At 43.4% G+C, this 26,642-nt stretch overlaps 1 protein-coding gene across 1 annotated transcript in view; it reads right to left on the reverse strand.

The window, feature by feature from the left end:
* The window catches only part of TMEM132B (transmembrane protein 132B), a gene marked incomplete at both ends in the record, with an annotated part of 212,651 nt that overhangs the window by 108,451 nt on the left and 77,558 nt on the right, over positions 1-26,642 (reverse strand). Inside the window, one exon of the mRNA XM_080355208.1 lies at positions 8,219-8,359. Within this exon, the coding sequence (XP_080211334.1) occupies positions 8,219-8,359 (141 nt within the window). The remainder of the gene's footprint in view (positions 1-8,218; positions 8,360-26,642) is intronic.

Below are 26,642 nucleotides of genomic sequence, written 5' to 3' on the forward strand. Positions count from 1 at the left end.
TATCTCTGTAAACCTATAGAAATTTTCCAGAATTGTACAAATTTTTGTCATGCACCTCCCGTGGCAGCTCACCCGCAATCATCCACATGACTATTAAAATGTAGCACATAGGAAATAACAGACACTAAACCAGCAGAGGCTCAGAGAAGCCCATTGACTCCTGAATATGTCATCATTCCCTTTGGCATCCACTACAGAAAATGCAAGCAAGCACCAATGGATGAGTAACTGTTTGAACAGTCATTCACTCAACAGCATGCATTTGAAATTTGCTCCCAGCCTCCCCGCTATATTCTTGCAGCCTTAATTATGCAGACTACCCTACCCTGAAATTAAACTTTCCCAACTGTTACATCAATATTAAGATTCACATCTAGGAATGATATACCCAAAATGAAGCTAATTAGGTCGAATTAAAAAACAAGACTCATTTCAGAATAATTTGGCTCATCTTTCAGAAGAAATATCACTCAGAATAGCCTTTGGATCAGGTTCTGTGGACCCCACTCAGGCCCTTGCTCACTTGAGCACATAGCTCAAGTTTGAAGCTTCTCATATAACATCATACCTACCCAGTACAAAGGCAGTATGTAATCACAGCTATTTTACCTTCTAAACAATATGCAACTTTTAAAAGATTTTAAAGTATTTTTTGCATTTACTGTATGCCAATTAAACAAACACTGTCAGAAGGAATCTTCTCTGTAGTTTTCTGGATTTACACAAAGCTTTCTACTTGCTTGGTAAGCTAAGAGATCTTTATCAAACATTGATTTTCTAATTCATTTTCATGCCTCTGTATATGATATCACCTCACTTCACTGAATACAAGTGAATACTATAGAGTTCTTCCAACAAGACTGTCGCGGTTGAGACGGACAAACGACATGGACCAGGTTCTTTCAAGATGAAAGTAATAGATGACATTTATTGCTACAAGTGCATTTTTATACAATTCTACCAGTTCATGTGTCTTTTCACTATTGGTTACAAGTTACAGCACTAACATCTCATTGGTTATCTTTCTATCATCCATATTATTCTTCTATCCCCTTCTCTCTCATGGGTACATCTCTCCTCTCTCCGGATACTCCTTTACTCCTATCCTTCTCAAGGGTAAATCTTAATATCTCAAGGCTGATCTCTACTCTCATATTTTCTGTCAAGGATTCCACAGACCCGCTGCAGTTTCCCACACAAGACATTCCACATTTTCCAAAGTTTCATGACACAGTATATTTACTTTGCTGGGGTTCCCTGCTGCCCTGCGCAACAGGTTTTTCCAACTACAATAGGTCTATTTGTTCAAAAATATATCCTTGGGTCATAATAAAGGTGCCATAGCAGCACAGCAAGGATGGAATGAGAAGAGCCACTAAGTCATTACCGTCTTGGACTGGAGAACTGGGGCCAGGCAGCAATTACCTGGACAACCAGTCAGTGATCCCTGTGACCCATCTCTGCTGGAGCCTTCACCAGCGCATCAGCGAGCCTAACTAAGGAAGACACAGCCGTCCGATAAAGCTGGCTGGCCAGGAGAGAATTCACGTGGTTACCAGGCTATTAGGCTCCCAACAGGAGATGGACAGACAGACAAGTTCTTTGTTCTCGGCCTTGAATGAAGGAAAAAAAAAAAATCCCTTCAGAAATGATACTTTCCTATTTGATCCTAGAACCACAGCTTTCTACAAAAGTTGTCCCTCCTACTGCTGTTAATTTGTCTATTAATTTTTATGTCCTCTCTAAGCGACTGTGCTGTCAGCACTTTCATCTTACAGAAGCATTTCCAAGCAGGCTTGGGTTCTTTGATACAAAAAGGCATACATATAAAGAATGAGGGTTAGTTAGCATTCTTATAACTCTGGTTTTCTTTGTGGCTCTATTGAGTCATTCATGTTTGAAAAATGCGTGTGGATGCTTCTCACTGGAATACTCTTTACACAAAGCAGAGCAGACTCCATCACTCATAATAGAGGTCACAACCTTAAAACTGGTGCATTAAAGATAAAATCCTCTTCCTCAATGGCTCAAGAGACAGTGCTGTCTTGGGGTCTGGCCAAAGGCCAGAGAACAAACCGCTGCAGGATCTATAGGCCATGCACGCTCTACATTCAAAGCACGTTTCTGTGCCCGCAACCACCTCTGACCTAAGGAAAGCAGCAAGTGCATAAGAATAGGTGGGAAACACCCAAGCCAGTACGCTTCAACACATAATCTAGGACTTCTTCCCTCTATTTTTTAATTCAAAACCTTCCTTTTCAAAGTAGCTCAAGTCTGGCTTTCATGGTGGAAAGAGGCCCTAAGGCAGCCTGGCTACTCCAGCTACATCAGACCGGGCTGGCAGGGGGGACAGCGTCACATTTCCCTTCCCCATCTCCCCAGCTTTTCTTCTTCAGCTCTTCTCTACTCCGCCCAGTCTGCTTTACACATCTCCTTGTGTTTCTTTGCTCCCTCTGCTCCTCTTAGTCACTCACTTCAGTACTACGTGAACTTCATGACATCCAGCTCCCTGCCTTTGCATGGGCCTAAAAGAGGACAGAGCAAGGCTGGCTGGCTGTACGAGTTACTGCGCTTTTGTGTAAAGCAACACATGCCATTGATCTTCTGTCAGCCTACTGCTGTTGCTGATGGCACTTTACATGCTCAGTGTCCTGGGGCCAAGCAAGTTCCTTTGGCAATAAAGGCCATCAGAAAGTGTTTCACCGCCCCAGGGTGGTTAACAGCACACTGCTGTGTGCTATGGCAGGCTGCAACCACCCATCTTTATTGGCTTATTTATCCTACAGAAGGCACCAAACTCCTCGTTTGAGCTTCAGCACACCCTGTGCTGCACCGACACTGCAGACACGACCGAGCTGCGTCCTCGGGCCAAGTCACTGCAGTAAATCAGCTCCAACAACCAGGACCGCAGCAGGTTCTCTTGCAGAGGGAATCTCTGCGCCACGATGACATTTCTTGATGGAAATGAGCTTGGAGGCAACACGGCACCCAAGTATGTCATTCTGGAGCAGAGTGATGGTGAATTCAGTGCAGAAACACCTCCACAAAGCTGTGAGAGATCCTAAATCTGGCAGAGCCCCTGCTGAGTACAGCCAGAAAAGCCTCTTCGCACCCAGGCAGCTTCCAGGTGGAGCCTTTGCTTATTGCCCTCAGCAAAGCGGGGTCTGGAATAGGGTTTGGGAAACCGGTATTTCCCCACAGTAGAAGGGATAAGAGTCTCAAACTGTCAGAGAGGAGAGAACCTCAGCTTCTGTTTTCGAGACATACCCACAGCTTTAAAAACTAAGCAATATCTTCGCTCAGCTGATCATCAGCTCCAACAACACATATTTACTTTACATAAATGTATGCACATATCTTAACTGGCAGCCAACTTTACATCTTCCTTTTGAGTGATATTTCTGGTTCAAAGGGTGTTCCCAAGCACAAAAAAAGAAGTGAATTATTTCAAAATAGGAGGGTCTATTTGCATACCTATAAATACATGAAATAACTGCTTTTCCTGTTATAAATATTTTTATACATGCTACAATTTTAGAAAGTAATTTCAATTTCTCGAATTCTATGAACACCTCTTAAAATGATAAAGAAACTGAATGATCATTATAGAACCTTCATTTTTATTGAAGTTTAAAGATAGATAATGTCAAATGTCAGACAGCTGAGCTGGTTTGCATCAATTAAAATAAATAAATGTATCTGAATTTCTAGGCAACAGAATAAATACTTCTGAGGACACTCGAAAAAAATCCCCCTGCAGATCTCACCCTCTCTACTCCTGCATTCTGAGTCTCTCTCATGCAAGTTTAATTTATACAGTGATAGATATTCTGAGACATGGAAGCTGTATTAGAGACATGGAGATAAAACACTCCATAAGCGAGAACAACTAGTTTGGTCTCAATACCACGGCACTCAGCACTGCAGGTATAATCAATTTCCTTAACTTTGTTCGTTAGCATAAATAGAACCTTTCTGATTAAAGAGGGTAAGTTTGTCAGAGGATAAGACTCTCCTCACCTGGTAATAATCTAATACAATTTAATGACAGTTTTCCTGAGTGAGGAGACAGATCTGTTCATGCAGGCCCTTTCAAAGCAGAGTTGCAACCATCTGGCCTAAGTGTTTGTGCCATCTTGTCTCTCCTGAACCACAGCCCAGGTCACATTCAGTTTTTGGTCTTCAGCTTTCCAGCAAGGAGACTCTGAAATACATTGGAGCGTGGGGTCTTGCACACAAGACCACAGAAACTCAGTTCCTGCTCAGCAATGACGCGAAATAACCTAATCTTACAAAACGCTACGTCCCTCCGGCATAATTCCTGAAATGCCATTTCTCTGGATATCAGTGCTGAGTTATGAGGGACCGTAGCTTGCCAAAGAGGGATTGTGCTCTCAGGGCATCTTCTCGAGCCCTCTTGCCCTAGTCCTACTGCAGCCTAATTTGTGGCGTGTTCTGAGATGCTTCCAGAGAACATTGAGGTGCAAAGGACAGAAGAACTGCAAAGGTCAATCCGCCTTTTGGCAAACACAGTGGAAAAAAGCCTGCGTGGTCTTTACAAAGACAGGATAGGTTTTCTGGAACGTATCAAGGATTTGTGTCTGGTAGTCTCACAAATTTTGGCCTTGTCTTTCCAGCGCATTTTTCGCAGTAATTCAACACATAGTCGTCCATCACAGTTTAAGATTCCAGTCCTTCACGAACACAGCTATTCTGCATGGGAGGCCGAGAGCATTCGATTTTTATCTGAGCCCTCCAGCCCTGACTCGCTCTGCTCCTTGCCAGATGCACTCAAGGCAGAAATCCATACAGATCCTTTCCTATGGAAGGGACGTGCTGGGTCCCAGCCACAGGCTGAATGCAAAAGTATTGGTGCTCCGAGTAGAAACTGTGTCTTTTGAAACAAAGCACATCGCTGCTGCAACTAACCCGACCAAAATGAGACGCACAGAGCTCTGCCCCAAGGAGAGAACAGGGAGGCACAACAAATGCAGATGACAACAATCAATCTCACTCAATGGGCGACCAAAAAAGTCCTTTGTGATGGCAGCAATAAGGGCAAAGCAAAGCTCCACGCAGACCAGAATACATGTGCGCATATATACTTGTGTGTGTATATTTAAAGGAAGTCTCTTCTTTTTACGCTCTTTGTTCAACTACGTTATCAAAAAGAGGTTTGAAATACAAGCTTATAGGACTACTAAAGAGGTGAATTTATGAATGTATTCCTAACAAAACACACGCTGGAAAGCTTTAATCTATGAATTGTGACAACCTTGGACAAAATGGATTTTTAATGGAATATAATGTAAACTGCCTGAAACGTTGTGATAAGGAGGTTTTTTTTAAGCAATGCACAGACAAGGCATGATGCACTCTGCATGAAAGGAGGAAAGGTCTTAATTTAAAGCATTTTAATGAACACTCAATTTGCGTAGGGAAATGTGAGAAATGGAGATGAAAAGCTCACGATACAGATAACACTGCAGAGGGGAGAAGGAGAAAGATTAGAAAAGTAAGCAAATTTGAAAAGGCTCCAGCCGATAACGCCGGCTGAAAGGAACGCGCTCCGGATTACCAACGTGTCACAGTCCAAAGCCACCGTTCTCCTTGCAAGCAGTGCCTGTCGGTGGCTCTTATCAGAGTTGCACAGTGAGGAAGGAAGAGCGAGCGAAGTGCGGGGCGGTGGAGAACAGGCCTCTCTCGAAGCTGAGGGCAACCAGGAGAGTTGGAGATTTCAGCAAGCGCAGCTCTGACTTGCTGGAGTTTCTCACTTGCACGGAAAGCCCAAGGGAGGGTGCAAAACCACAGCGAACTCGGCATCTCTTCTGCAGAGAACACCACCCGGGCTCTGGCTTTACTACCAGAGCATCGCCCAGCACACGTGAAATTACTTCCAAAGAGGAAAAACTGTCTCCCTCGAGGTAGATACAATTCTGTTTACTAATAGTTTCTCCTCTGCAATGAAAGAGATTGATCCTGTACTCTCACTCACACACAACCTGCCTTTAATAAAGCTCCTTGAATTACTAAAATGAGGAACAGATGAATCGGGTTTAGCGACACTTTTTGCCACGTTGACCTTAACAGAAGCGAGTTCATGCCTCAGCTCATTTAAATGAAGCAGCAGAACCCCCACATAAGCACTTAACATTCTTCAAAAGAAACAAGAGGGCCACCAGTATGACCAAAAAGGTAAATTAAAGTAAAGATCAAAGTTAAATATTTACTCTAAGCACTACAATATTTGCAAATCTGGAAATGATCTTTCAGCAGTTTCTATTTGCATACTTTAATTAATCCAAAAATATTAAACTAATCTCACAAAGGAAAGGGTCAAAGTATTAATTAACTTGAGATTCGTTGCTTTTGTCCAATTTAACAGTCCAACACAAAGCAAAAATCAGTTTTAATAAAAACTAAGTTACTGTGACAGGTATAATTTCATGGATTAGTGAAACCTCGTACAAGGCAATGAGTTTCAATGTTCATCCTACTTTTTTGCCTAATTTTAAAAACAGTTGTTTCATTTCAATAGAGAGATTCCACTGTAACACTAAATGATCTTAAAGTTTCCCTTTCACCTCAGCATTTCACTCTAAAAGGGATGGCTTTCCACTTTGCTCTGAACAGAACAGAGGTCACGGTTGTTGTCACAAAAAGCCTGACTACAGCATTCAGCAAATCCCGCCCAATCGCCCAGAGCAGCCGTTTGCGATTTCCCTGCTGGAGCCACCACGTGCCACCGTGCAGCTCCAGAACCAGCGCGATGGATCCCCCGAGCCAGCATCACTGCCGACCGAGCTCTCCCCACACCAAAGGGGCGCTCTGGTTCTTTAACAGCTTTTAGAAGAAATGGAAAACCTTGCCAAAAGACAAAGGATTTGGATACAAAGCATGCAGCACCTAAACGCGCTGCCAGAGTTCTGCTTTATCAGTAGCGTAGCGCATGAAATCCCAACAAATTAACGACGGAAGGTGCCCTGAATTTCCTACATCGCAACCTCAGAACTGCAACTTGAACAAATGCGTTTAGCAAAGAAGAGGGACTCCCCACACACAGTTTTTTATTTATTTTAATTGAGGAAGGAGTGAATGAAAGAGCTAATGAACTGAAAGGTTTGCCTGGCATTTCATGCCAGAAAGCTCTGTAGCACTTGACTTAACCAAGGAGACTGAGCAGGGAATCGCCTCCCCTCGCTTCACGCATTCTCGATGCAAATGTCTGCGGCTCACCCGGTCGCCCCCGCTCTGCACCTTTCCTGGGGAGAAACAGGCACTTTTCACCTGCCTTTCCTGTTTTATACATCCAAGAGTTCTCTCGCCTTAGCAGTACCTAATTCCCCTGGTGCTAAAAAGCAAACCCATGGACGAATAAACAGCTTTCCCCTCCACACTTGTACTGCAGGTACCCAAAGCTAGATGGGATTCATTTGTTCCTCAAATGCGGTTTTGTAAACTAAACAGAGTAGAAACTCTTCGCACTCAAAACCTCTGGAACAATCTTCCTAGGTCTAAACAATTGCTAACAACCATTTTCTCCCTTACAGGAGCTTTTGGAAAATGATGGATGAAAAAGACTCCTCAAATAAAAATTTTCACATAAAGTTTTGTGATTTCTTAATTATGATACAATTTCAAGCTACATTTATGCACAGTGTACTTTAAGTGTAGAGTAACTGCATGATAATGGAGGGAAATGGCTTATATTGTAAAATACATAATTCTGACTAACAACATAAATTTCTCATTACCTTCAATATAGCTTGTGGGAGCATTACGATAACAAACGTACACAGCATTCACGAGACAGTTCATAGACACTCATAGGTGTTTCGCAGCAGTAATGAATAACATTTAATAGCTATTACTTTCATAGCTTTTCAAATAAAGAAGACAGCATTGTCCTATATTGCTTTCAATTATTGTTCCTATTTCTCTATTTTAATCCACTTCTTTCTGTTGGCTCTTTGGCAACAGGGGTTCTCCTGCTGCCCTGAAGGTGCACGAAAAGCAAATATGAGCCAGGACTAGTTGGCTGCCTCCAGTTTAATTCCATCACCTACTTCTGAGGCTCAGAAGTGAAACCAAAGGATCAGATCACCTATTGCCTTGCCAAGGAGGCTGAGGAGACGTAAACGCCGCTATTAAAAGAGCAATACGACTAATCAACGAAGCGTTTTCGCAAGGGTTAACGCACCCGGCGCTTGGCGCTCACCTGCTCTCGGCGCCGGGGTCGTTGTGCACGCAGGTGACGGTGGCGCTGGTCCTCGCGCTGTCCGTCTCCTCCTGAACCCCCCACTGGTCCGCGTCGCTGACTCGGATGTCCACGATCTTCACCCCCGGGGCCGTCCTGATTCTGTTGGGGAACAACAGGGGTTGCTTTGGTTACATAAACGCAGAGAGGTAAGCAAGGAAGATGGAAGGAAATATTCCCTCTTCCGTTAGTAATAGACTGATACATCGCAACTGTAAGTCACTCTGCCTTAAAACTATAAAACGGGTCCAATCATTTTAAAGAGATGAAGTACGAGCTTCATTATGTGCAGAGCCAGTTAATTTTCAGCTTGAACAATGTGGAGAGAATAAGAATGCTTTCTGCTTCAGTGGCACCAGTTTGATATAAATGAAACAGATGTGACTAAGCATAAGTTGATTTAATTTGTTTTGTCTGTCCTGCAGTTTGAGATGGAGAATCAGAGCGCTGTGGTATCAAACACATCCTCCTGCTTGCAAACCTTTGCGAGTAAGGTACCTTTTACACAAGGGCGATCTGCATGGAAAAAAATGTGTTTCACTGCTCAAAGACCATAATGCGTGAAGGAGAGAGAAGCAATAAGTTATTCTAGATCCAGGACCGAGAGACAAAATTTACGCCATTATATTGGGATCTATCAAACTGGGCATGTCAAACTCTGATGGCTGAAAATAATACGACGCTGACATGGAAAACCTTGATTTCCTAAGCATGAATAGAGTCTGAAAGAATTTTGGTAGCTGGTAAATGTCACCATTTTGTGGCTGAAAAGAAATTTGCTAAGAAAATAAGTCCATGCTCCAATGGGGCTCAGCGTTAGGAACAGATTGCCAAGGAACAGGAAACAAACTGCTTTTAATAGCAGGGACTTCATTTGTGCAGCTTGACTCCTGAAACAAGCCTGAGATTTCGACAGGAGTGCTGCAAATACGCCTGGAGAACAATTAGGCAAAAAGCAACTGCTGTAGTGCCACGTTCGCCACTACTGTGACTTAATTAATTAAAAGCAAAGCCAAGAGGGACCTCTTAGTCGTATGGTGGAATGAAACAGCACTGCTGAGACTTGAAGTGTTACTTAACAGTGAATTATGATGGATTTGCCCCAATGCCTCGTGGCCACTTGGTGCTCATGTTCCACTATTCAGAATTTCCTTTACGTTCTAGCTGAGTTCATGGGTTTGGATCAAAGTAACTTCAAGACTCAATGGGTGGTCTTTTCCTCTGAGAAAGAATTAATTCATCCTGCTTTTATGATATCCTTATGTTTGCCTGTAAGGTTTTACTAACTTAATGGGCCAAATTCATGCCTGGCATAACCAGTCTGATGAAAAATGTTTTCTGTAAGGAGAGAATTCTACTTTATGTTTTTCTAATTGCCTCCCTTCATGTTTCTCCACAGACATTCATATCTCCAAATAACATGCCTCCGAGCTTATGTGCCCCCTTCCTACCATCTTCTCTTCTTTTTTCAGAGGAACATTCATTTATTCTGTAGTAATTACACTGGAGCCAATCGTTCCTGCAAGACACCTACATGGCTTCATTTCAGACTGACTTGTAGGTTACATGAGATGGAGAATTAGGCCTTCAGCAACAGATTCAATAATTTTTTTCATTAGACTTAGTCAACCGCTCTTGAAAAAAAATCATTATGGTCTGATTAAAAAAAAAAAGAAAAAAAAATCACTTTCCCAGCAAATTATAATTTTTAACCAATGTGCCTCCCCACCCCCCCCTCATGGTTTTTCTTGTTTTTCTTGACAACGTGTCTGGAAACTTCTAATCCAACTTTCTACCCAAGTCAATGCCTTGGTTAATTAAAGGCTAATTGAAGGGCAGGAGATGCTGGAGGCATTGGAGGGGTTAGGGTGAGGGGCAGGACAGCTGCGTGTCACCCGTTATGTCAGGATTCAGCAGCCTTTTTCCATCTGTCAGAAGGTGTTGCGTCCTCCTACACGCCTTTACACTACAGATATCTCCACTCCGCACGTTTCCTTCCACTCTGATCCAAACCCCACACATCTGTTTTCCCCAGCGAGGATGAAATGCGATGTGGGACAACTCCCGGCCCCACCTGACCGGAGTTTAACCACACGGGACCCTGTGCAGCTCCATCCTTCATGGAAGGAGAAGCTGCTTCTCCTTCTTTACCCCATCAGTGATTCCCACACCGTGTGAGGATGCAAGAACCTCAAATATCCACATTATCCAACATGCCTGGATGTTCCAGCCTCTCCAGACACACTGCACCCCAAAACCTCGCTTCCCTCTTGGGCCAAGGCCTCAGCCATGCCAACCCCCTCAGCTTGGCTGTTTCTTGTGTCAGCTCAGCTCTGAGGAGCTTTTGGCCTCTCTGGCCACAGATGAGACTCCCCCGGTGCCTGTCCTGCTCGGCTCGGCCTTCAGGGCACTGTCCCTTAACAGGAGGCCTTCTGGATTTTGGCAACGCTGTCTTGTTGACTGTGCCTCCAGCTCCCGCTTGCTGCACATCTACTGTCCTGTTGGGTTAGCATCAAGTGAACATCACATACTCTGCTCCCCAGCTACATTTTCCAAAAAACGTCTCAGAACGTTGCATTTGAGGAAAATTTCCAGTCTAATCCCTTGCAACGCATCTGCTCTGGTGGGCTGAGACAAGATGTCGTTTTGTGTTTCTGGATATCAGTAGAGGTTGAAAGAAGGAAGAAACCGAATTCAGCTTCTCACTTAGGAAAAGTCAAGAAATTCAAATTACAGCAGCCTACATATGGGAGGTTTGAGCCTACTATTCTTCAGATAAGTGATTCATATCTTTAAATCTGCCCCCAAACTCCACAGGCACAGAAATTGTTGTAAGTGTTGGTGACTGAGGCTTTGAAAAAGAATAAGAAACTCCTACCAGAGCTGACATTAAGTGGAGAAAGGAGGGTAAATGGCCAGTGTGAGCCCGGGCGCTGGGTCCGTCGCCCTGCTCTGTGCCACGCTTCAATTACCAGCTTGGGTGGCTCTTTTGGTTTTCTTATACCTCCCTTCCCACATATAAAGTACTGGAAAGTGCTGCTCTTCCAGCTCCAATGGAGCTGGAAGGATAAATACAATTGCTTGATGTCATTTAAACCTTCCACCTGACAAAAAAATCTGACATGTCTGGGCTTGAAGTAATTGTTACCACTAAGATGCCTTAATTCTTTATATAATTATGAAAAAAAAACAAAAAAAAGGAACAAACCATGAGAGTCAACTGGAAGTTTGGCAAAACTGACGTTTCATTTCCACGAAATACTTGCTTTCTGAAAAGCAGAATTTTCAGGCAGAAAGCCGTCCTCTTAAAAAGCACTCGCCCGTCTTTAAAACGTTACAACTCGCGTGGCATTTTGATAACGCAATTAGCAGAGAAGTAAATGAGACAGAGGAATACTGACTGAGCTCACCAGAAGTCAGCCTGCAACAGGGCCCCCACGCTCCAGCCCTGATCACGAACGTGAGCATCACCATTTATTCATGATACTCTCTGCAGGGGGCGAGGAGGTCCAACAGAAATGTGCCACCCTCAGGCACTGCCTTTTGTGACACTTTAGCCCATGAGATCTTAAGAGGAGGTGGCTGGAAGCAGGGGAAGCGTCAAAGCAACCAAGAACAGGCAATCAATGAAACAACTCCCTCGCAAGTGAATTTAGCCTCTTCTCCAGCTGTAAAAGCAGAATAAAGGAAGCTGCTTTCGATTTAGACTGCAGAACACATTTGGTATCCCTAGCAGTGTTTTTTCCCTGAGCAGCATGTCCTCCATTTACCATGGAATATAAAGATGGAAACATGACAAACCAAACGGAGCGGACAAGCATCCCCAGCCTGGAACGACCAGAAACTATTTTAAAATGCAATCCCAGCCTTAAATGCATGTGACCCCATGAATTCCGGCGCTCTAAACCTCTGCTTTCAGTTTTAACAGAAGGAAAGGAGAAGGTACAAGTAATCACCAGGGCTGGAAAGTAACTTAAGGGCTGCAAGAGGGATTTAAAGAGCCGAGCACTTAGTGGAAGTGGTGCAGGGACTTCCACTGCCTCCCAGTCAATTAACTGCCAAATGGGAAGGTAAATGCTGGCTCGCAGAGCCCCCCCAGCAGCACTCCCGGCAGCGGTAATTGGGAAGGAGAATCTTGGCAAAAAGGACTTCAAGATAGAAACAGAAGGAAAAGATATTTAGGAAATAAATTCGGAATGTGCTCACAGCAGATGGAAAATGCTCAAAAAGATGAGAAAAAAGACTTTTCGCAGAGCTATTTTAGAAATCCTCTTATCTTTCCTCCACCCCATTATGGAGGAAAACATGATCTGAGCTAAATTCACTCTCAGTGATGTACTAATAATAACAGTTATGATAATAAATTTAATTTGTAATTTCCAACCATTTCTGTATTCAGCCTTTCAACATACATTTTTAGCCCAGTTAAAAATAAAATCATTATCCTTCCCCTACAGGAAATCCAAGCTGCAGGCCAGTTATTTAACTTGCCTAAAATTGTACTGTATCTGCAGAGCCAGAAGGGTCGATACACCCCGATTCTCAGGCTTACACATCAGCCAGACACCCCTACTCATCTTTAAGACCAAACCAGAGCAGAGCTGAGCAATTCCGAGTCCTCGCAGAGCATTTTACGTGTTTGAAGAATTGCACAAACAGCAAGCAATTAGTTCTGAACAAGGACTCTGGGGAGTTTCTAGTTCAAATACATGTGTTTTAAGATACATTAAGCCAAGCACTATAAATTAAAATAATCACTGAATTCAGGCATAACATCTAGGGACTTTGGGGATGTGGGCGAGATGGGCAGTGTTTTTATATAGGAAGGAATAGAAGCATCCCTGTATAGGGAGAAGAAGCAAGTGGAGTTTGCTGGGAGACAGAAGGAGAAGAGGGTATGTGATTCGTATTGCCACATCCAAGAGAATCCCACGGCATTTGGGAGTTGGTTGGTATAATGTATGAAACATTGGGAAACACCATTATAGCAGATGGAGAGACGAGATGAGACCACAGCTCCCCCGAAGAGAGGCACCACCACTCCCTTCTGTGTCTTCCCAAACTTCTTGGCCAAAATTCTCTGTGGGTAACGCAGAAATATGACGAAATGAGAATGCCCAACCCAGCAAACGTTCATCTGAGCATCCTCACCTCTGAGGGGAGTCACATTTCTAACGGCTCAGGGATCAGGCCCTAAACCTATAAATATATGAATGGGACTGTCATACGCGGGGACAGGAGTTGGACTCTATGATGCTTTGCATCCCTTACAATGCAAGATATTTTATGATTCTATGAAATCTTCACAAGCTAAGCAAGTGTTTATTTTCTAAAGTCTTTTTCCAAGAACTTTACATCTTTGTTCTTTTATATTTTAAAAGACTTGTCACAGATTCACATTCAAACCACTTCCCCATTAAATTCTCCTAAATATAGCAACACTAGGCCAGCTGCATTTGTTTCCGTATCCATGTCACTATAAGTAAAGCTATCTCTCTAAGTATGTAAAATATACATCAAAATACACAAAGATCCTCCAATAAACCAAGCTCTCTCCAAAAGGTCACAAGTCGAGAAGCACAAATAATATGCTGCTTTATCACAAAGTAAAACAAGCGACCTGCAAAGGAGTCAGGAAATTTGCCTTTCCCATCCTCTGGTATACCTCCATTTCTCGCTGCATCTGTTCTGCTTATATCTCACATTTGTAGCTGTTTGTTTAACCCTATGAAGCATTTTGGGATGCAGTTTCTATGAAAGCAGTTATTACTGTCGTATATAAAAATATCTCTGCTCAACAGGCACTCAAGGAAGAAAGTCACCGCCCAGCCCACGGGTAGGATAAAGCGGACAACATAGGTACAGTGACCAGCACGACGCAAAGAAGGAACCAAGTTGCCCAAAAGACATGGTGGATATCATTAAAAAAAGCCACAACAACTCAGAGAACTGAAAACCCTTTGAAATTGTAGAGGGGATCAATGCTAAAGGTTTAGAACGATGAAATGACCAGTTTTCTACACAAAAAGGTGAAGCTATCAACCTAATTTTTTTTCAGCCCAACAAATGTTTCAAAATAAGCTAAACATCAAGCTCACGAGCATATTGGATTTTGAATAATGAAAAGAGTAAACAGGATTTTAATTTGGATTCTGCCAGTAAAGTGCTTTCCGTGTGATAAATGAACTATTAGGGATGACAAATTAACAGGACCTACCCTTGAATATGATGGCTTATGAGGAAGCTTTTACAGAAGCACGATCAAAATAAGGCAGGATGAAAAATAGGAGATGATCGTATGGGGGGTATTTTATAAAAAGAAAACCCTCCCTCCTCCTTGTGGTCAAACTGTGGGTATAACTGCTCTGAAAAGCACAGCACAATTTCCCAAAAGCCCCTTGTTTTTCCTAAGAATGTCCAAACGTTTCAGGAGAGATCCTCAGCTGGGCTAAATCACCAAACACTGATGAACATTACAGCAGTTCTTTCATACCGAGAAGTTGAATTTCACATCTTTTCAGCCAAGTCAAAAATGAGGTGTTACCCTCTATAACTGTTCTTATAAGGGAGAGGTTTCTCAGAAACATTTTCTAGATATAAGACTACATAAGATCAGCAAGCAGTGTGTGAATGTCTTCAAAGGAACATGTTTCATTTCCATATCCAATGGAAAATTCCCATTTTTTTTAAAAAAGAAAGAATACATGTTAAGATTTCATCTTCCTATTTAAGCAGAAACTCCGTTTTTCAATCTGCTCGCACTCTCGCTCAGGTAAGCAAGCAGAGCTTAAAAAACCAGCAGAAAGACATCCTAATTGGCTCGAAATTAAAGCTATTAATTCCTGTTCTTATTTATCCCTGTCACAAAGCAGACCTGTTTATATGGGTTTCTAACACTGCTATGGAAACCCGAGAGGTTCTGTAGTCTTTATGTAACACGAGGTGAAAACTCCATCTCCCACAGCGAACACTCTTCTCTTTGAAATATGTCAACGGTGGAATTGTGTCCCTCTGGGAGAAATAGTGTTGCCAGGCACTGGGGCAGGAGACATCGGGTCCAATTCTGTTGACTCAAGACGTTTTATTAACTATTTAATTGTCTGCACAACTTCAAAATGGGAATAAGGATCTTCGCTCACCTTTGCTTGGAAATTCATCCAAGGAGAACAAATTAGACTATTTCTGTGGAGACACTGTGCATTTCTATCCTTAAACACGGTGCAGATACTGTATTTCAATGTCTTTCTGTAATTTCCCAGTAGGCACTTTAAAGTGCAGGTCAAAGAGTTCTGTAGCAATCGGCATTTTCTTAGTAAAACTAACAGCCAAAATTTTAGTCCCTCTGAAAACATTGTTATGCCTTTGACATAAAAATTGCTGTACTCATAATAGAAGCAAATGCAGCTCTAGACAGTGCTGAAAGTTCATTACACCAGACCAGGTCTGATGTTGGGGTCTGATGACCCCACCACTGCGGCTCCAGCACTGGGAGGACAATCGGGTCCTCCAGCCTTTGCTGCCTAGAAACACTGCCTGGAACTTCCATGAAATCCACCGTTCCTAACTCTCGCTTGACACTTTATACTTTCAAAACATCCAACAAACATGAACTAACCATTCTTGCTATTGATGAAAAGGAGACAGCAGATGGTTTTCCAACTCTAAATGATCCTTGCGCTACCAAACAACTCATAACGTCCCTTTCTCATTAGGATGCACAACCGGCTCACCCCTCTGCCCCCCTGAAAGAGGGGAGAGATCTTCCTTTATTCATTTTCCTTTATCCCACTGCCTCCGTTCAGTTAGCTGAGTTGTGATGTGTTGATTACTACTCAAAGAGCTCGAGTGCCTGCTGTCACGCAACCTGAGACATATCCAAGTATTGAAGTATGTGCCCTCTTTTCTCCAACACAACAATCCATGGTGTTCCTTCTCTGTAAAGGGAAGAGGCAAAACACTGGAGTGGTTTTCTGTAACACGTGTCTACAGGACACAAATCAAACCCTGCTCGGTCTCTTCAGCCTTTCTTTGAAAGATCTAAAACACTCAGACTGTGTCCTTTACCTTGAAACCAATGCAATGCTATAATAGATGAAACTCTTCCTTAAAGCCCTAGAAGTACAGGAGAAAATGCATTACCGAGTCTGAAGGTGTCCAAAGTATTTGAACTTGGAATTCTTGCAATCATGCAGAAACACAGCTTTGAAAACGATAATGAAAAAATCAAAGTAAGTCAGAGGTTTCCTCCTGCAAAGACAAAGATACTTAGAGGTTTCCTTTCATTGAAAGGCTCCTTTCAGAAATCAGCACCGCAAACATGTTTGCAGCCTGAATAGAGTTCAGGCCTCCTGGGAGACAAAGAATTTTTATAAACGGGTCATTTTTCTACCTCTACAAGTGAAAAAAAAAGCCCTGAAGGTCACGGTTTCTGGAAGCACCTAAACAACAACAAAGTAAAAACCTTCCATCCCTCTCCTTGCAAAACCAGATAATAAGCTCCATAGCACTGCCTTGATCTAACACTGGATGGGGGTTTACAGCATTTAAAAAGTCGCTTTGGCTAAATTTGCTCATCACCTTGGAGACTCATACATTTCATACATACGACTGGCAGATGCCCAGAGAGGCCAATGGTGGCCACTCTGTGGCTGATTTTGAGACAGCACGTGTAGTCTGGCCCAAAAAAGCACAAAGCAGAGGCCGTGTGCATGCACTGAATGGGGTCTCACCGTGACTTTCCCACAACTAATAACAACTCTTGCAATGGTTTAAAAAGTAGGAGGGAGAAGAGCAGCGGTGAGGTTGATGGGCTGACAACACACTGACATGTCTCCTCCTCTTAGGACATGAGGTTAAAAGCAAGAGGTCATTTAGTAACAATCATCTTTACCTAAAAGATTGCTTAAAACTGCACCAGTAAAATAAAAAGAACATTAAAAAGAGCATGTATACACCTCTAACTTTTGGTGAAACCAGACGCAAAGAGCATCTCATCCAACAAGTGCATGAAGTGGTCTTTGAGGGGTCTATCTCACCTTTTCCCACACTTGCTCAGTATTTCTCATAAAAAGAACAGCACAGAAAGGGTTGTTACCAGGAGCTCCAGCCAGGCTGTGGGAAGGAGACATTGACCTGAGCACAAGGAACGGACTTAGAGGGGAAAGGAAAAGACGTAGAGCAATGAAACTCCTTCCAGAATTAAAAAGGCCACAAGAACTTTGCCTGAACTAGTAGTTGTTGTTTTTATTGGATTATTTTATGGGGTTTTATGTTGTTTAATCGAAGAAAGAAAATGGATGCCATAAAATATGCAGAGCTAACTGGGGCTGCAGAGTACACTGCTGAATATTGCGAGTAATGCCAATTCCCCTTCGCTGTCAAAAAATAAAAATACGGTTCTTTATGTCCCTGTCACACGGAAGAGCGGCCGTCCCCCGCTCGCCAATCAATCACCACGGAGTGCACCTTTACCTTGAGCCATATGTGCCGGGACGGTGAATAAGGAAAGCTCAGGAAATAATCTCCCTTTCCACAAGATAGAATTCAATTTCCAGCATAGCTCAGCCCACTACTTTTCTTGAAAAGGTGGCGCTATATATTACAGAGAAAAAGCATTTTTCTGCCGCTAGTGAAAACTTTAGCGAGCATTACGATTATGTAGCTTGTACTCCAGGCACCAATAACCAGGCTAATAATGTGTGAATTCTGATGAGAACCAGCCCTCTAGTTGGGATAAAACGTCAAAGGCTTTCCCCCCAACCCCATTGTTTTTCTTTTCTGCTCTGCTTTCTTTACTATAAGGTTGGGTTAGGTTGGTTTTCCTAGTGGCAGACAACACCTTTCCAAGATTCTCCTAGAGAAGCAGCACTTCACAGTGAAACGATCCCACTCCGGTGCTCAGGGAGCCCTGGTTGGCCCTTCGGCCACTGTCCCAGCCGGCTGTTACCTTTGCCAGCCCCACTTTGGTTTCTTGGCGTGGTGTTTCTCAAAAGCTTTTTGAAGACTCTCTGCAGGTAGATGGAGCTTTCACCAACAGCTCTTTGAATCCGACTCTGGACCTCAGCAGACTTCGGGAGGATTCTGCAAATCCCAAGCTTTGCCTCTCCTCCAAGCACAGCTGGCACATCTGGCTGGGTCCACCATCTACTGTAATAAAGTCCAGAGAAAGACCCACCAACAGACGGTGCCAAAGTGCTGGCTCGCTGGATTTGCCTGCAATATTTCTAACCATGAAGATGAGGAGACAGCTTTTTTTCCCTCTAGGCGCCCCGAAGCTCCAAGTCCCAGCTTTTCCTCCACAAATTTGGCCCAATCCGGTGCCTGACAAATGGACCCCGGCAGCCCCAGAGCCTGAGATGGGCAAAGAGGTCAGGAGGATCCAGCCCCCCAAAGTCTGTTGCTCACAGTGCTGCCGCAGCTCTAAAAGCTTATCCAGCCTTGCAAAGCTGTCAGGAAAATTTACCAGCCACCGCACAAAACTTGCTTGCCGTTTACCACACTGATTGATGGTAATGCAAGAAACTAATGGCATTTTACTTGCCTGTCGAAAGAAATTACTCACCCTTGGGCCAGCAGGACTGGGGAAGGATTCTTTAATCCTTGCGGCGATTTTAAATTTAAACTCTAGTGTTGGCAGGGCTGAAGACCAGCCACAGACAGCAGCCTGCTTCAGGATGGAATCAAACGTGATATAGCACACGGGCAGACAGGTCCGGCATGGCAATAAAGCAGGGTGAAAGGCAGCGGCACGCTGCGCTTCTGACCTCTTTACAAAATTTCACGGATTTCATGGGACCAAATCCATTTCCAGATTGTTAATCTGGAATAAAGACCCAGGTCCTGGCGCTGTGCATATGATGAAAAGTTGGAGAAATGACAGGACAAAAGGTTATAATTAAAAATTGGGGATAACTGATCAAAGCGGTACAGGAAGGTGTTCCCGTTTGGTCTACGCATGGAGAAGAACACAGCGGTCTGGGAGGTCAATTCACTTCTCAAATCTGGAGAGCTGATAGGATCATTCCCTCTGTGGCTTTTCTGCCCTTCCTGACACCGGTACTGAACCCCTTCCTTTGTCCTTCAGCATTTCTCCTTTTATCCGGCGTGTTTCTTACCAGGACCACTCTGTTCTGGCTCTACCTGCACTACCAGCGTTCCCCCTGGATGGACAGCAGCTCCTCCATCACAACATCCTTGTTCAATGAGCTACTTGGATGGCTTGGGGACAGACAACATTCACTCATTAGCTGGCAGGCCAAGGGTGAAGGACTACGAAAAGTCCTTCAGCGTTAGCTGGTTAGTACAAGCAGGAGCACAGCAGGTTCCACCACCCAGCGCTGCCCCCCAGGGAATTTCAGTCAGACAAATAGCAAGGGACACGGCACAGCGCTTTTGAGGATACGAATGAGCCCGTCTCATGGTTTTGATCTTGGTTAACCTCTGTTTTCTTGACCAGCCTTTATGATTCAAGCTGCTACACATCCTCAGAAACCAGATGAAAAATCCTCTCTGCAAAAGGTCATGAACAAAAAAAAAGGGGGAGATAAAACAATTCAAGTTTCATGAAGGCTACACATGCCCAGGCACTAGCTACTAAAAAGTCACTTAAATTTACAGCATTTCAGAGCATACACTGTTTGCAATAACAAACACTCTAAAAACAGCCTTTCCCACTGGGGAAGTTGGGGGCACTGAATCAACTACCTATAAAAATGGCTACAATCCTTTATAACATATTCAGTGGTTTTCAGGGAAAAACACTCTCAGTGAGATACTGCATCCCACTGAGCATTAAACACTTCCCATTCCTGTTCTGCTTTTCCAATTCTAACCAGTCCCTAACCCTGTTAGTCATGAATTTACGATTAATGAGCCTTGTTTAGAGGATGTGAATTACTGAAATTGTTCTGATACACGGGCTCTAAGCACAGAAAGATGATCTTATCTAGCGAGAGAATCTGCTGTGCTTAGGGGGGATTCAAACCCTCAATGAGGGAAATCAGCTGCTCAGTCTCTCTAACAAGGGGCAGCACGCTGTGCTCTCGCTCTGCGGGGCCACGCCATGGTGGCACAGCGTGGCATCTGGGGACAAAAATCATCTTCATGCATTCAGGATGTTTAACATCTGCTTGTAAATCTGGGGCCGGTCAAACAATGACTGTGACTGAAATGAGGATGGTGCAATTCCACCAGAATTCTTAACTACAAGAAACACACACACACATACCCACATGCACACGTACTCTTCTGGTCTAACACAGCAAAGGACCAACAACCCAAGGCTAAACTAATTATGAGGAGTTATGCTTGAGCAGGAAAACAGCAGCCGTTCCTCTCCTGCTGCAAGGGAACAAGGGAAACAAGACCTGTCCCTCTGGAGCCTTCCTGTCGCCAGGTGTCCAGAGGAACAGATTTGCTCCTCGGCTGGGGACATGAGGACAGGCAGGACAGCTTTCCAGCCCAGGGTCCATAGCGGTGTTGGGACAGCTCTACGTGCAGCCTCATCAGCCCAGCTTTCTATGGACTCTGATACAAAATGTATTTCCCAGGCTATGAAAGATATGACAAAACAGTGAAAAAAAACCCACAATAGTATTTTTCATTAAATAAGATCACCCATCACGTGCCAATCAATACTCAGAAATAATATGGGAGGGAAGAGGGGGAGCTTAATTATATTTGAAATGGTTTATAAAATGCACCAAGATGGAACAAACAGCCCTTGTTCTGCTGCAGCAGTCACTTGCAGACTTATTTCAGGAGGCTAATCCTGGAGACCAGCTGATTAATTCCTGGAGACAAGCCCTTTTTCCCCTCCAGCTCCTCAGAGAAACAGCCTGGTCTGATCTTAACACATCTTGAAGAAGACAGAAAGATTAATTATGCTCCTCCCTATTTCATCTTCATGGCACATCTGAGCAGCTTCTACAGCTGCAAAAATCTTGATTTCCAGAGTCCTTTTGATTGTACTGCTGAGATATTCAAAGTCTCATTAAACCTAAGGGGAAGTCCCATTCACCAAGACCTGGTATGGAAAGGAATTGGGGGCGGGAGGCTTAAAGTCATCTTGTACTTTAGTTAAAGAGACAGTTGGAGAAGACTTATTCATAAATCACCTGTCTTTGTGGTGCCTGCACACAGGAGATGCCACTGGGACTAAAGGGCTGAGAAACACAGCCCGCTATGGTGATTCTGCTAGTTCCTATGGGAGAACCCAGGGATGAAGAATGGAAAATCAAGTAACCTGCTTTACATTTTTGCAGACACAATTTGGCACCTAGGAATTGCGATCGTTTTCCAATTGCAACACTAACATCAAGTTAAGAGCTCGGCTTTCAGACAAGTCTCCTGCAAAGGTGTTTGTCGATGCCTGCGTGATTATGGTTGTAATTATTTCCTCCAGCAATTACTGTCACTATATCTGACCTTATCCTAAAGTCAAGTACCGAGGCATTAAAGTGACAATATCTTCTGTGCAAGTAATTGCTGGTATAAAACCTTATTCTCAATTACTAACATCAATAGCTTGTGGATATTAAAAGCGAAGCCAGTATGTTATTAGGGCTGAGATTGCTTTCTAATCTGATAGTTAGGCTATGAATTATCTGATTTGCTGATGAAGAACTCAAATTACAAAGGCATCATTCAAAAAGAACTCACTAAGTATATGGATTACTTCCTTTGCTTTGGTGTTGAGAGAAGTGGTCCGTTCTTTCCCGGTGGCATCGCCTTCCTGACTTGAATCTTCATTGTGAAGCTATCAACCTCAATTAACTTCAGGACACAACTGTTTTCAGGTATAACACATAGCAACAGGCTTCAAAAAGTGGCCTTCAAGCTACAGGCTAAAGCAACACCAATATTATCTTTCTTTCTCACACTTTAGAATGGTGAAACCTCAGCAGTACCGTTACAACCAAGGTCGGACTTACTCCTGGGAACATTTTATCTCATTTTCACATGGGAAAACCCTTTCTTCACAGCACACTCCTGCAGTTTCACATGAAATTCAGTAGCTCATGTCATACACATGGCGCTGCAAAGAGTAAATAGTTATATTACTGGAAGTCACGGTTCAGTTTCCCTGTGTGCAGCAGGTGAGACATGCGCGTTGGGAAAGGCTAAATCTGGAGAACGCAAGAAACAGTCACAGGTGAATAGAAAATATAAATGCAAAACGCATTTCTTCATATTTATGACATCTTTTACATCTAAATCAGACAGATTTCATTCCACAGATTGAGACTGATCTGAAGTAATTTAGTAGGAGGCTGGTAGTTGAAAGGCATAATCACATTTTTAGAACAATGTAATTACATTGAAATTAATATGATTTCCTGTCAGTGTGCAGCCTCCTCCACAGTTATGCTGAATGTGACACTTGAGTAGCCGAGTAAAGCCCTGTACAAGGGGACAAAGTGGGTTACAACCCCTGCAGTTCCCCTGGACCATCACACAAAAGCGTCAGCCTTGAAGTACCAGTAAGTCCAAATCTTACATTTCTAGGAAGATGCTGTCTCAGCATTGGGTTTAGACTTCATTGCCATTAAACACCTACCAAGGAACAACTTTGCTGACCTGAAGCTGTGCACAAGTCAGCTCTGTTCTATGGGGCAAAAAAAATGGAAGGGAAATTCTTAGCAGAAGAGCTTTCAGGTTTTTCTATGTCATACACGCTTCTGAAAGTGCTATATTAAAGACTTTTAATAAAGAACAGGCTAATAGATAGAGACGGGAGGTCATACCCATTAAGGATAGCCAGAAAATACTGGGGAATTGCAATCTGAATGCAGACCAAGAATTTTAATCTTAAAACAAACACAAGAACAAAGGGCTGGAATTTTATCAAAGTTAGGAATAAAAGATCAGAGACATTGATATTCATTTAATTCCTACAAATCAGGTAAAATGTGACCAAGGGAAAACGTGCAAGCCGATGCGCCGGGAGCGCCCGTGATGCCACAGCCGGCCACACAAATCAAAGAGCTACTCTTAAAAGAAAATACCACTGAGCTTATAGCTTAGTATGAAGCTAGTATGAAACAATTCATCTCCTTGCAGAATAATTGCAAATAGCAACCGAAGTTGTAAAAATGGAGACACATTTACAGTGCATTTGCAAACAGAAAGAAAAATTATTAAACTGGTCAAAAATGCTATTTACTGCTGGCAGTTCATTTAGCTTTCTGCAGAATGTTTCAACATTGATATTCCTTCATTGCAATAAATAAGTATTGAAATATAATGGACAATGAAGCAGATGCTAAAAGACAATAAAAGTGCATAGGATTATTCTTTTTCAGCACACCAATATAAACATGAATGAAATAAAAGCTGAAAGGCAGGTTTTAAAACTGGGGGCTTTATGAAGAAGTAAACAAACGATAGATATAAAGCGGTATCGTTATCAATGAATCACAACACCATGGAAGTAGCCTTGGAGAACTCCAAATGCATTTTACACTGTGAGGGGGAGAAAAGAGCCCCAAAAAGAAGCCAACACTGCAGCCCTCACTCACAGAAACCACTCAGCATTTTATGCAGCAAATCATCTGTGTTTAAGTTATAAACCCAAATCCTGAGATTCTTCTTTCCATGGAAGTTTTCCGCAAAACCGTGGAAAAAATCTCGCGATGCGCAGGCTCGAAACAAGCCAAGGAGGAGAGCTCAGCGCCTTCCAGCTGCTTTCCAGCGCCGTCAATGTCGAGCACCACTGAGCAAAGCGATGCGTTGCGAAAGGCTCACGCACCTACTTTCTTCAAGGTGACTCAAGATGAGGCAGTTTGCTTAAACTCTGGCTGCCAGGAGGGCCCTTTTTCAGCCCTGCTCACCTTCTACAGCTCAGGAAGAGAATTCTGCAAAGAGTACATGGAAATACGACAGGGGAGTCAAGACCCTTGGTAGGTTAAATCATTCAGTCACAAACCAGGGACCAACCAGACAAAAGCACTGATTCAACTTGGACAAAAGTGTTTAGAAATGAGACCCAGTTTGGCTATGGCAGGACTGTCACTACCTTAGCTGGGGGGTCAGCCCAACTATTTAGGGCTTTTATTATGCAGAAAAAGGACTGTGAAAAGCTCTACTCACCCAAGCACCACTACAACAGTTACATATTCAGATTTCTTTCTGGAATAAGTGCAAATTTGCTTTCACTGACTGACATTTCATCACTTAATACATTCATTGCATGTCAAGGGAAAACTTGACTGAATTCACAATGAGGTACTGATTGAGTTCCTAATAGGAACAGTTGTCAGAAGGACTTGTAAGGATAACTTTCAAAATCACATTTGCCAGTTGGCAGAGGACTTTCTGCACCAAAGAGCTTCTCCATCTACATGCAGGGCTCTCTGGGACACAGAGGGGACAGTCCCGTTGTCCCCAGCCATGGCAGCTGGCTGTAGCCACCCTGATGGCTGCACATATTCTTCAAAGTCTTGCATTTGAGACAGTTGTGGAGTCAGAAAAAGCTTTGCTGGAGATTCATGAATAAGCTGTAGAAGAAAAACTGGAGATCAAGCGAAGGACAAACCTCTCCTTCACCCCTTCCACCCAAAACGTGCCCCAAGTGCAAACTACACAACCACGGCGCTCGAGGGTCAGCAGAGGACACAGGAGGCAGCATAGCGGGAGGTCAGTGTCTGGCCTGGCTGAAAATGGGGAAGGATGACAAGGAAAAGCAGCACAAGAAGAAATCCAGTTCAAATCGGAGCCCTTGGCCAGTACCCCAGCCATGCAACGGCAGCGTCGCCTGCCCTCGCTCTGCCTACGAATGGAAATATCTGCAAAGTTTTCCTATTTTTGTTTAGAAAGGTCTTCAAGGTACAGCTTGCAAATGAACCCAAGCATTTCCAAACTCTTTTCCTTCCCTGCAGAGGCCTGTAAGGCCCCGAAGTTACCCATCTTCAGCATTCATGACGTGGGTAAACAGGATGCCTGGCTCGCTTCACCCTGTTTTAATTAGACAAAGAGGGGAGGGAAAAAAGCAGTGCTCTTCAATACTTAAAACCAACCAGCTTCAAATAAATATTTAAAGCTGCCCTGATTGTTAGATAAGCAGCTTCTGCAAAGCGATTGCAAATGTTGCAATTGTTTTGCCATACGGTTGCCAGCAGCTGGAAGCTCCGAGATGCCCATTTCGATCAGAAATTTTCCATTTCAAACGCGTTTGGCAGTTCGCTCATGGTGGGAAGCGCTTCTCAACACGTGAGCTGTCAGAAGACAGCAAGGAGTGAAGCAAAGGTGGCTTTTCTTCAAGCCTGGGTCAAAGCACAGCTTTCTGTAAACACTCCTTTAAATAACTAAGTAAATCAGTAAGAAAAGGTGCTGTGCCGTACCTTCTGCACTGCTATTAGGCAGCCGAGAGGCTCCTGCCAGACCAGACAAAGCCTTCAGTCAGTCCCACAGAATATTCACAAGACAAATGAAAAGAACAGTGGGAGGAATTGGCTTGAAAGCGTGTTCGTTATACTTTCCTTTTCTTTAAATGTAATAACATGCAACAGCTCCTTGTGGTGTTGAATGGACAATACTATTAACTCTTTTTTCGCTCCAGCATTTCAACCATTTATCCCTACGTTCTTCCACCTAATCACCACCTAGATGTTGTTCAAATCCATCATGCGCTACGGGCCAAATCTTGAGGGTCCCACCCAAACTTTCCCTTAAATGAGTTCTTAGTAGGATTTTTGCATGATTAACCAGATTTTTTTTCCCTACTTGATATCTGAATAAAGAACACAAGAATCAGCCCTGATCATTACCATAATGCTTTCATGTTTTCCACAATGCCACTCAAAAGCCTAAAAATATGGCACAGAAGCCCTGCGGGGAATTAATGCAAAGTGTCTGCTTTTGTAGCAGGAACCAATCACCGAAAGAAAGGGATATTTGAAATAAACTTGGAGGATGCATTAGCAGAAGCACTTCTGAGCAACTCGCCATTTAAAGCATGCATGGGACAAACTCCTCTCGAGAGCCACTTCAAAGGGAACGGTCTGTACTCCAAAATAATCGCAATTAACTTGGCCCTGGGTTTCCGCCCCGGAGAGGCAGGGTCCCGCAGTCAGCACTCACATCCACCTCTGCTGATATTGCCAATTCTTGGGCTGTGCCGCTGCCACCGTAAAACGCTGCAACAGGATTCAGGCCAAATTTGCTTATTGGCGCTGAACCACGAGGCCAGCCAGCAATATGTGCTGAATGGCGCTCTTTTGGAGGATGTAATCTTTCTATTTATATTACCTAATTCTTCTTCTCCAACCCCCTGTGGCAAACCAACAGTTGAAATCATACAGTAGAAGCTAATCGGGTTATATAAGTGTCCATTTGCTGTACATATGCTCTCCCCCCTGAGGCAAGCGATCACCACAACTCTGTAGCA

Source organism: Nesoenas mayeri (assembly GCF_963082525.1).
Source record: "Nesoenas mayeri genome assembly, chromosome: 17".
NCBI classification, from domain to species: domain Eukaryota; kingdom Metazoa; phylum Chordata; class Aves; order Columbiformes; family Columbidae; genus Nesoenas; species Nesoenas mayeri.